Raw genomic sequence first — 11,933 nt, 5'->3', positions numbered from 1 at the left:
TCGGTGAGCTTTTCCAGTTATGAATTGCAAGATTCTGCATCATTCTAATGATAATGTAGCTATTCTAAAAATAACGATGATAATAATAGAGTCAGACTACCCATTTAATCTCCATTTCATCTCCCCTATTAGTAAGAAGCAGCTACTGCAACACTGTCCTCTGCTGGGGAAACAACACAATTCCAGAAATGAAAGATCAAAGTAATGCTTGAATTCAAAAGAATACATTTATTTTCAATGAACATCTTAAATTAAGCCTGACAGGGTGTAAAATATAGAAACATGTAGCCTACAGTCATGGCTTTCATCAAGTAAACCAAACGCATTGGTATTATGTGAACAGTGGGTGTCCGTCATGAAGCCACCGACAAACACATGTGAGTTCAGACAACCTTTCAAGTGTGTTCCAGGTTCGTTTCAGTCTTCAGGACCTAGCTGGTCCCAGTGAGTCAAGTTCAGTTAGACGGCAACAGAGCCAGTCTTGCTCTCAGTCCCCTGCAGGATGAGTCATCAGCCCAAACCAGTGAGGCGCATCAGGAGGGGGTCCGACAGGGAGGGGTCGCCACGGAAAGAGGCAAAATCATACAGTAGAATGATATAGCACAAAAACAAAGCCTTCTACGTTACTTCTGCTGGCAGTAGTGGAGTTTAATAGTGAAACAGAATTGCATCTTATACCTGCAAGTGATGCCAACACTAATATAAAACGACCTTTGTATTTCTTTTAGAATTGTAGAAGTGCATCAGTGTTTAAATGATTACAAACGCAGCCTACCGTGATGTGTGTGTGTGTGTGTGTGTGTGTGTGTGTGTGTGTGTGTGTGTTTGTGTGTGTGTGTGTGTGTGTGTGTGTGCTTTCATGTGGATGCAGAATATGGTGTAGTGTGCCATTGAGGTGTTCTTAAAGTCAGAAAATGCAGAGCACATCTAAACACATTACACAAAAATTGCATGACAAAATACAGTGTGCAATCGGTAGGAATGGGCGATATTTTACCGTTCGCGATATACCGTTAAAAAAATTCCCCACGGTAAGAATTTGTCATCCCGCGGTAAAAACGATAAATTCCCGTTGATGACGTTTTTGTGTGAAGCTGATTTATGGTTCTGTGTTAAATCCACGCACAACGTAAGTGAAGGAAGGAAGGAAGGAAGGAAGGAAGGAAGGAAGGAAGGAAGGAAGGAAGGAAGGAAGGAAGGAAGGAAGGAAGGAAGGAAGGAAGGAAGGAAGGAAGGAAGGAGGAAGGGAGAAAGGAAGGAGGGATGAAGGAAGGAAGGAAGGAAGGAGGAAGGGAGAAAGGAAGGAGGAAGGAAGAAAGAAAGGAAGGAAGAAAGAAAGGAAGGAAGAAAGGAAGGATGGAGGAAGGAAGAAAGGAAGGAAGAAAGGAAAGAAGGAAGGAAGGAAGAAAGGAGGAAGGAAATGAGCCAGAAAGAAAGAAAGAAAGAAAGAAAGAAAGAAAGAAAGAAAGAAAGAAAGAAAGAAAGAAAGAAAGAAAGAAAGAAAGAAAGAAAGAAAGAAAGAAAGAAAGAAAGAAAGAAAGAAAGAAAGAAAGAAAGAAAGAAAGAAAGATAAATTCCCATTGGTGTAGTTTAGTATTTAGTATCTTTTAGAGCAGTGTTTTGGCTCCAAAGACTGAATGTAGTGATAGATTTGTAGTTAAAAAGGTGGAGTTGAATTGGTATTTTTTTTATCGTCATTTTTATCGTTATCGGGATAAATGCCAGAAATGATCGTGATACATTTTTTAGTCCATACCGCCCATCCCTAGCAATCGGGTCCTCTAAATGTTCTGCAGATCAAATCTGACATGTTTCAGCCCAGTCATCTTTGCTTCTCTGTTCATGGACGTCAGCAGATCGTGCTCATGTGTGTGTGTGTGTGTGTGTGTGTGTGTGTGTGTGTGTGTGTGTGTTTTAACAGCTGTTTATTGTCCTCTTTGACCCTCTAGAATAATAATAAAGCCTCCTCGGGGCCTCCTGGTCTCCTCTCAGGTGAAGTGTCTCCCGTGTTTTCATCCCTGGATCGTGTCATCTTGGTGGGAGGAGGAGAGTTCAGCCCGAGTTGTCCCCGCTGCTCTCCGACCCCCCCTGGGCGCGCTCCCGCGGCGGCTCCGGCGCGCCGCCGTCCGCGTCCTCCTCCTCGATGGTGAAGCGCGTGTCCGCGGAGGAGCACAGCGAGCTCACGCTGCTCTGCTCGATGCACAGCGCGCACGCCAGCGGGGACGGGAGCGAGCCGTCGTAGCGGACGTGTGCGCAGAAGGGCAGGCTGACCTGCGCGCAGCGCGGCCCCGCGGCGGCGCAGCGCGGCCCCGCGGTGCCCAGGCTGCTCTTCTTGGGGAGCGCGCCCCACTCCCGCTGCTCCTCCTCGTGCAGGAGCCGCGTGAAGATGTTGATCCGTCTCTTCTCCCTCCTCTTGGAGCGGAAGTATCCCAGCATGATCCCGCACAGGAACACCACGTAGAAGGACATGACTATGAGGATGTAGAGGTGCGCGCTCCCGTCTCTGCCCGCCGGCGACTCCGCGCTGCTCTGGGAGAACACGCGTCTGGATGAGGCCGTGGAGTTCTCCACGTGTTCCATCTTTATCGTGAAATCTGCAGAAAGTAAACAAAATAAACATTAAAGATTTAAAAACATTAAAAAATTACATTGGTAAATGTAAAGCCAGGTATCTTTTGCGCCTTTACGCACGCGTTACGCATAAAACATGCTTCCAGTCTCCCTTTCCATACAGCTGTGTATTTGAAATGAAATAACAATGGTAACCTTTTTTTAAACTTTAAACTAAAATATTATTTAATTTAAAGCCAGGTATTTTATGTTAGTGACTTTATATCTTTTGCGCCTTTACGCACGCGTTACGCATAAAACTGGCTTCCAGTCTCCCTTTCCATATAACTGTGTATTTGAAATGAAATAACAATGGTAAACTTTTTTTAAACTTTAGCCTTTAAACTAAAAGAATATTTAATTTAAAACCAGGTATTTTAAGTTAGTAACTTTATATCTTTTGCGCCTTTACGCACGCGTTACGCATAAAACTGGCATCCAGTTTCCCTTTCCATACAGCTGTGTACTTGAAATGAAATAACAATGGTAAACTTTTTTTAAACTTTAAACTAAAAGAACATTTAAAAAAATAACAGAGTTAATATAGGACTAAGGAATTACAACAACTTCTGAACTCACCAAACTTATGCGAACCTCCACTTCGTGTATCTTGTTGCAGCGCGTCTGGAGTTTGGCACAACTGGAAAGTGGATGATGGTATTTATACAGAAACCCTGTCGTGTCATCAGGATCCACGTCACACGGTCTGATGTGTGTATGGAAGCCCTGAGGAATATCATGCTTAAGAATGGAGGAAAAAAGGGACGTCTTTAACTTTATTTACACCTCCGGGGATTCTTAAGACGATATCATATGCTCACGAGCATATTGGAATTAAAAACTTGCTGAAGAGGAATGACGCCATGTCTCCAGAGTGCGACAAAAAGAAATCCAGAGGGGGTGTGATGGAAAAGTACTTTTTCAGGAACATTTTTGAATTGCTTTTGAAAAACACTTGCATACAAACATATAAACAAGTGTCCCCATATTTTCTTTTGATCAAGTCTGTTTCTTTGCAAATGATATATAAACTATTTGAATGAAATCTCTAAAAGCTGTTGATTTCTAAAAACATATTTCAATAACAAATCTGGCTTTTGTTTTTCTTAAAAAAATAAATAAACAGAACTTAAATTACATTAAGTAAATCATAAAATCATTTTTGGGTGGAAGGGTTTTGGCGATACTTTGTTATCTACCATTAACCAAACACAATTTAAGACCTAATCAAAATTAAAACTAATTCTTATCAATTTAGACAATTGCTCTAATGGAATATTAGCTCATTGTTGGAAAAGCAGTCCATTTAAAAAGAAAGAAAAATATCTGAGTCCATGAGATTGTTAGTTTAATCAAAAATATAATTTTATTGTCTGTTTTATTGCTCATGAAATCCACAATAAAGGCTACCTCTGTCAGAAGAAAAGACAAGCACAAGGTGTGAGTGAGCTCAACGGACAAATCTGCAAGCAGCTCACAGGACTGAAACGAAACGAAATTAAATATAGTCTGTACTACACTGAAACTGCCTGGTTTCACGCTGCCTCATTGTGCATCAGTGATGTGCACATTATTATGCATGATGGGCTCCTGTCAATTTGTCATTTCTAAAACCCAGAGCAAGGTCAGTTTCAAAAAACAAGTGAAGAAACACATAGCTCACAAAAGGTAGTGTATCCATAAATTATTTATTTACGGTGTGTCTTGCTGTATCTGAGTGTGTTTTTTGACACTGTATATGTGTGATGATCCCCCACAAAATCACGTCACTATATCTGATTGGATGTTAAGACTATGCTTTGCTGCTATTCGCTTGCTAAATGATTTGCTAAATTTGCTGATTTGCTAATGGCTGGTACTTTTATAGACTGTTCGTTGTCTATCTAAATCTTTTTGTGATGTTTGTTAGTGTATTTCTGAACTATTTTTATCATATTTTTATTGATCGGACCCCAGGTAGTTGATGTAAACTACATCAGCTAATGGGGATCCAAATCAAATCAAATCAAATCAAAGGCTGCAAGATGCCCCGGCCCCCTGGCTGCAGAACAAGCTGGAATCATCATCCCTCCCCGCATGCTGGACAGTGAGATGTTTGAACTTTGTTTAGTACCTAAAGTACCCAACTAACCATGGACCAGTTGTAATAGAACATTTACTTCTCCAGCTGATGGATAGTAGCTACAGATATATTTTGTCCCATGTGATATTGGCAGTACATTTGTGCTCCCCCCCCTCTCTGTTCTTCATTATCTCTTTCCGATCTTCCTTTTCCTGCCTGACCTAGCTGGCCTTTGGCAGGGGGGGTAGGGGTCCCCCCTTATGGTCCAGGTCCAGGACCAAGGTTTCTGCCTCTTAAAAGGGATGTTTTTTCTCACGATTGTTTGGCTCAAATCTTTTTACTTACCATTGTTTTGTTTTTTTATTTGCTTGGGGGTCAAGCTACGGGTTTCTGAAAAGCACTGAGGGACTATTTGTATTGTAGTAGACGTTATATCAATAGACTGCAATTGAATTGAACACTTGCCACGCCAGTTGTGGTGTATAGAGTCTGACATTTGTTTCAGTTTCTCTGAGCATTACCTGGTCTGACCTTGAGGACTTGCAAGGATGTCCAGCCTGTAGAAATTTGTTTTCAGCATCTTCTACTTGTAAATAATCTTTGTAAAATAATGTTCTCCAAATTAACAACCTAACTATTCCCAGACTGATAAGATCTTTTGTTCTTTGGCGTTTTGACAACACGCTCCAGAGGGTGTACTTTCTTTTTCCCATCACTGTAATTCAGTTACTGATCTTAATTTCACCAGAACAGCAACCAAAGATCAGCCCAACAGTGGGAGTTAACGCCTAAAATCCGTGATGACGGCTGAGCGATGATGGTGGAATTGAATTACGTTTCAGTTTTTTCTTTTATTACAGTTATTGAATTAGTAATGGCTGACTTCATATCCTTAGCTGAAGTTCAGACATAAAACAAATACAATCATCTGTCTGTCTTCTGGCAAGAGTTCTAACTTTGTGTGGCTTGTGAAGCACTTTGTGGCTTTTAACCTATGAAATGTGCTATATAAATAAACTTTACTACTTACTTGTGGTGGCAGAAATAAAACACTGTCACATGTAGTCCAAACAGTCTTTATTTACTTCATTTGAGGTTTTATTTTTTCAAAGACAGATTACAAATAAATAGTTGGATGAACTTGTTATGAGGCAGACTCTCAATACAGAGCGGGAGCGGAGTTAATCCCAAACCCATCCATTCACTTCTCTGCTGATCACAGCACCACCCAATTAATAATCAGTCTGGAATCACGAAGGCGACTTTCAGAATCACAAAAAAAGGCACCAGGTGTCACACAGCGAGGGATGCTGGGGCCGTGTTGGTGCTGTGAAAGGACAAACTGACTCACACACTCTGTCACACAGATGGCAGAAAATATGTGGCAAAGCTTTAAACAGAATGTTTTCCACACACACCCAAACACACGAGCAAGCGTGCTTCCTCTTCAGCTGCTTCACCAACAAACTGGGACAGTTTTAATTTTGTCCTGCATTTAATTAACCGCCTTAATTGGGCAGACATGGTACATTTTCATATTGCACTATGATTTATCAAATACGACAACGATTACACAGTAATTCCATCTGTTAAACAAGCATTTTTCCTGCAAACTGTGTTCTGCACATTTGCAAAAGTGTCTTCTGTCACTGTAGGAAGATTCAACAGACTAACAAGCATGCAGTTTTGTTTCTTTCTTTTTAACCCATACAGAGGGAGACTCCTCTCTTACCACTGGAACAACACACTGCATGGTAATGCATTCAACAGTCCCAGTAGTGGCAGTTACACTACATACATTTCTTACATCCACTTCACTGAAAGACATATCATTAAACCAGATAACAGCTACATATTTCATCTGCTCGGTCTCATTTGTTGTGATGTGATTTTGTGCTTTTGTTATTAGGACATCCCACAAGTGTGGGGGAGTCGGTCTGAGTGTGAGTGGGAGACTTAATAAATTAATGATAATGCTCTAAACAATTTAAAGAAAAAAAGGAGAAACAAAACGGTTAACTGTCTCCTGACCTGCAGGAAAAGCAGAAGGAATCCAAGAACACATCTGAAATCTTTAAGTTAAAAGTAACTTAAGAAAAGACTCAAGAACAGATTTTTAAATGTACCAATCCCAAACCGGATTTCTCGTGGAAGACCACAGAAAAAAACTGAGGGAACAAACAGACCTGAGTTTCTGCTGTAGCACTCAGACAGGAGCTCAACAGACAACATCCACTAAAACATGCTCTGTTTCATAACTCACATCTGGAACAATAAAGCTTTCCACAAAAAGGGTCTGACACCTATTCACTGACAGGGCAGGCGAGGACGTTTCTGGTTTTCTTTTAGTATCTCTTTTGTAAGAAATTCAAGTAAAACATGCTTCCGTTGCAAGTTGTTAAACCTCCTTTCTGTGAGATCTTAGGAACCTTAAGATGTAGGTCACTACGGCCTTTTCACTGATGGGCTGGAGGGCTGGTGGTTGGGGTTAGGAACTCTGGGAGTGTTTTTTTGAGTCTAGTGCTGGTCTAAGAGACAAAGCTGTGCTGGTCCTGGTTGTTACTTTCCACCGTACATTCTTTCAATATCATCCTTGTAATGCGATTTCAGCTCCTTGCGTTTGAGCTTGAAGGCGTCAGTCACTAATCCCGTCTCCGGGGTCCACGGCTCTGCACTCAGACAGATCTTGCGAGGTATCTCAAAGCGCTCTAGCTGGGCTGCAACGAAGAAGACAAAAGGTAAAGTTGAAATGTGGTAAAAACTACAAAAAAGAGCTACTAGTATTATTATTACCGTATTTTCTCGACTATAAACCGCACCTGCATAAGCCACATTCGCTCTATTTTTAAAAAAAATAATTAAAAAAAGATACAAGCCGCACCTGCATACAAGCCGCATCCGCTCAATTTAAAAAAAAAAAAAAAGATATGCAAGCCGCAGATATTTATGTTGTTAGATTAGATATTTACTACATGTACAGAACAATTTTGAACTGTAAATGATGTACATGTATGTACCTAAATAGATCCTTTCCTAACAGTGTCTTTTAACACGGCAGCAACTTTGCAACTTTGCTTCTACCTACTTCTATCTGCTAAAGAAGAAGTAGTGTATTCTTCTTTGCCTTTATTTTGTCTTAGTTTTGGTTCTAATTCCGGTTAGAGCGCCCCGAGCGGTGGAAGGAAAATCCACAGAATAGCTGCACCTTTGTATAAGCTGCTGGTTCAAAACCTATGAAAAAAGTAGCGGCTTATAGTCCAGGAAATACGGTATTATTATTGATCGGCCTCCTGTTACCTGTCAGCGCAGCCTCAGTGATGACCTTCAGAACCAGCTCCTCCATGGCCTTGCTGTTGCACAGCTCCTCCCGTGACCCGCGGATACCGTACTCACCAGCTAGAGCCAGCAGCTGTCTCTGATTGGGCACCACGAAGCCAATCGCGTACGTCTCGTCACTACAAGCAGGGAGGAGGAAATGAGGTGTCAAAGGTGAGGAGAAACAGCCTTGTAATCATGCAACACTAATCCTTAGCAACTGGGCCAAATAAGGTGGTGCAGGACAAACAGAGTGAAGGAAGCATCATTTATTCACTGGAATATCTACCCTTGTAGGGAGATGAAAACTGAAGTGAGAATGATTAAAGTGCAACCTCCACACTGATGAGAACAGATTTGTATGACACGACAGAAGCGAATAAACAAGCTTTGATCAGGTTGGGAGTGAGGCAGGCCAGACACGTTGCCTCTTGTAGCTGTACAGGATACGAGGCTGTTACCTGCAGAGTACGCTGCAATGTACAAAACCCAATCCAAACTAAAGATGCAACACTGTGTAAAATAGAAATAACCCAAAAACCATGATAACATGTTGTGTTCTGTTTTTATGTACAGAAATGTCTCAGAAAATGAGAATATTGTGATTTTCTGTAATGTAATTACAAAAACAAAAATGTCATACATTCTGGATTCATTACAAATCAACTGAAATATTGCAAGCCTTTTATTATTTTAATATTGCTGATCATGGCTTACAGCTTAAGAAAACTCAAATATCCTATCTCAAAAAATTATAATAAGATTAAGAATCCCAGAATATTCTAATTTTGTGAGATAGGATATTTGAGTTTTCTTAAACTGTAAACCATAATCAGCAATATTAGAATAATAAAAGGCTTGCAATATTTCATTTGATTTGTAATGAATCCAGAATGTATGACATTTTTGTTTTTTTAAAATTGCATTACAGAAAATAAAGAACTTTATCACAATATTCCAATTTTCTGAGACAGTCCTGTATAAGTTTTGGTATTTAGGTTCCCGTTTTATTTTGAAACCCCGTGTCCTTGTGTTTCAATTATGTCTTGACTTCCCTGGTTCCCATCTGCCCTGATCGTTTGCACCCGTGTCTCATCAAAACTTCTGTGTCTATCTTGTCTTTCCCTTGCTCCCTGCTGGTCCGTACTGTTCCTACTTGCCATTTGTCACGTCATGTTTTGGGGGATTTTTCATGATCAAGCTCTTATTTTTTGGAGATCCTGCTCAGCAGCGCTGAGCAGTGTCAACATCTTTTGTAAATGGAGTTGTAATTGAATTAATTGTAATGTGTGTAAATGATCAGCAACTATAAGCAGCACAGACCTGTTGGCATAGACACAGATGTTGTCGACCAGGGGACAGTTCTTTAACACGGCCTCCACCTTTCCCAGGGAGACGTACTCTCCTGCCTGCAGCTTCACCAAGTCTTTCTTTCTGTCTGGAAACACAGCAGAAGCAGGTGCTTGTAACATCACCCGTGTATCCATGTGCATATATGTACATGTCTGTTTGTAGACATCTAAAAAGGAATGAGGGTGTATGTGTGATCATCAGGGTGTATGTGCAGGAGTTAGGTTCCACTGAACTGGCTGTGGTGTAGATAAAACAGAAAAGCTGGAAGTTGTCCGGCTCACTGATGTAAACAGTAACCCGGACAAGTCATTCTAGGAAGTGAAGTCAGATCTGATTTGTTAAGCGCTTTCCTGCCAGATGAAAGAAGCGAAGCAGAGAGGTTGTCTGGAAGAAAGCCAATAATGAGGGATGAAGCACTGACAATTTACAGCTGAACGAAAGAAAAAAAAAAACCCTAAAAGGAAATCTGCATCTAGCAATGACTGATCATCTTCTAATCTACAAACTTCATCAAGATATCCTACTTCCCATGCTCCCTCACCGATTATCTTGAGGCACCCATCTTCATGAAACTCTCCAATGTCTCCCGTGTAGAACCAGCGCTGGCCTTTCTCATCCACAAAGAAGTCTTCCTGGTTTTTTGCTTCACTCTTGTAGTAACCCATGGTTACGTTGGGCCCACCGATGACAATCTCTCCTCTGGGATGTGGTTTGTCAGTGCGTCGATAACCACCTGAAAGGAGGAGCTGAAAGTCAGTTCAATTCAAAATCATTTATTATCAGAACCGCTGTCAAACAATTCTTCTGATCGTGATAAAAAACATGGCTACTTTAAATTCAAAATGAGTGTTGGATGGACTGAGGGACTCATAAGTATGGGTGTGTGTGAAATGAGGACGCAGAGTAATGAAACATGAGCAGTATGCGTGGATGCAGCATGTCTGCCCGTCTCACTCACCCTCCACCCAGTCTTTGAGCTTGATCTCACAGCAAACCAGTGGTCCTCCCACTCTCCCAGTGCTGTAATCCCAAACTGGAACGCACACACACACGGACACACAAAGCCACATCATTTGTTGCCATGGCAACATGACCTCACTTGCTCCCTCGCCATGGAAACCTCATCCCAAAGGAACTCTAACAACTTGCAGTGTTTTCCTGGTTGAGCAGAGTGGACATCAGTGACACTGGGCTGTTTTACGGGTTCGTTTGCCTGGGAAACGCTGAAAGCATTTTCTTTTAACTCACCAAATCCATCAGATAAGCTCCATAGCGTACAACAGTGTGAATAATAATCTTTTAAGCACTTCATTAAAAATTGTTGTCATAATTACAAAAATCAAGAAATGTGTTTCTCATCTACATAATCACCATACAATCTGAGAATGAAAACGCACATCTATCACTAAAAAACAAACAACCCGGCTGCTCATTGCACAATGATTTATTGCTAATGTTGTTTTTTCCTAAACAGATAACCTACTGCCCTGAAACCGACACACTAAAGAGCTTCTTATTCTCCTCCCTTCATCTACGACCCCCTTTCACGTCCTCACTCTCTTTTTAGCATGCTTTCAGGATGTGGAAACTTTTATTGTTTTAGGAACTTCCTGCAATTTCTGACAGATCTGCAACTTTTCCAAGTAATTAATCTTCACATGCAGTGATTATTATTCTAATGTCATTCTAACTACAAATCAGCTGATATGTGTATCAGTTGATATAGTCCTGTTTGCTCGTGTTGAATAATAAAAACATAAAGGTCTTGTTTATGTTTATAAAACACAAACAAGACTAAAAGCCCAAAGGCTTAAAGGAATCCGTCCATCCATTATCTCTACCCACTTAGTCAGGGTCACAGGGGACCGCTGGAGGCAAGGTGAGAGGCATGCTACACCCTGGACAGGTCTCCTTAAATAAATGATGAATTTTAATTTAAAAACAAACCAGCACTAGTGAACTAGTGAACTAAATGACTGGGTTTGATGTGGATCAAGAATCCGTTTATGACTAAATGTGTTGCTTCCATCAACAAATGCTAATGCCAACAAATAATAATTGGCAGTATGCTTCCCATCTGTGTTTTTATATTTAATATGTTAATTAAAAGTTAACAAAATTCCAGTCTAATAAACAGTTCTGCAGTAAATGATTGTTATTTAGGGGTGCTTGTACTACTTAGTTTAGTCTTATTTACATACATGGTTTGGACTAAATAAAAGAAAGACCTATTTGTAAAACAAAAGTTAAAAGCACCAAAGTTATGGGCTCAAATTAAAGCCATAAATATTTTGTATCTGTGAAAAGATGTTCACATGTGTAATAAGGTTTTGCAGCTGTATTAAACAATTCATGCTTGTGAAAATAAACTTTGTACTTGTAGAAATATTTTGTGCATGTGCAAAAAATATTTGTACTTGTAGAAATATTTTGTGCATGTGTAGAACATTTTTGTAGCTGTGGAATTAATTCGTCTGTGTGCAACATTGGATATACAAAGCTACAAAGTTCATTTTGCACATGCACAAAATATTTCTAAAAGTACAAAGTTTATTTTCACAAGCACAAATTGTTTTATACATCTGCAAAACAT

The 11,933-nt window shown here is 40.4% G+C and overlaps 2 protein-coding genes across 2 annotated transcripts in view; both read right to left on the bottom strand.

The window, feature by feature from the left end:
* Nucleotides 1–208: 208 nt before the first annotated feature.
* kcne4 (potassium voltage-gated channel, Isk-related family, member 4) lies at nt 209–3,292 on the bottom strand. Its single transcript, XM_061720192.1, has 2 exons — nt 3,190–3,292; nt 209–2,594 (listed from the first exon to the last, which is right to left on the bottom strand). The coding sequence occupies exon 2, from the start codon at nt 2,578–2,580 to the stop codon at nt 2,053–2,055; it is 528 nt and encodes a 175-aa protein (XP_061576176.1). The 5' UTR covers nt 2,581–2,594; nt 3,190–3,292; the 3' UTR covers nt 209–2,052.
* A 2,450-nt stretch (nt 3,293–5,742) lies between these two features.
* The window catches only part of acsl3a (acyl-CoA synthetase long chain family member 3a), a 33,503-nt gene continuing 27,312 nt past the window's right edge, over nt 5,743–11,933 (bottom strand). Inside the window, exons 11-15 of the mRNA XM_061718770.1 lie at nt 10,299–10,373; nt 9,882–10,073; nt 9,311–9,425; nt 7,970–8,127; nt 5,743–7,389 (exon numbers count right to left, since the gene is read on the bottom strand). Coding sequence (XP_061574754.1) covers nt 7,232–7,389; nt 7,970–8,127; nt 9,311–9,425; nt 9,882–10,073; nt 10,299–10,373 — 698 coding nt within the window. The 3' untranslated portion in view covers nt 5,743–7,231. The remainder of the gene's footprint in view (nt 7,390–7,969; nt 8,128–9,310; nt 9,426–9,881; nt 10,074–10,298; nt 10,374–11,933) is intronic.

The sequence above is a fragment of the Cololabis saira genome, chromosome 4, assembly GCF_033807715.1.
Source record: "Cololabis saira isolate AMF1-May2022 chromosome 4, fColSai1.1, whole genome shotgun sequence".
In the NCBI taxonomy this organism is placed as follows: domain Eukaryota; kingdom Metazoa; phylum Chordata; class Actinopteri; order Beloniformes; family Belonidae; genus Cololabis; species Cololabis saira.
Note: the sequence above shows the minus strand (reverse complement) of the source record. Positions and strands in the feature narration are given on the sequence as shown.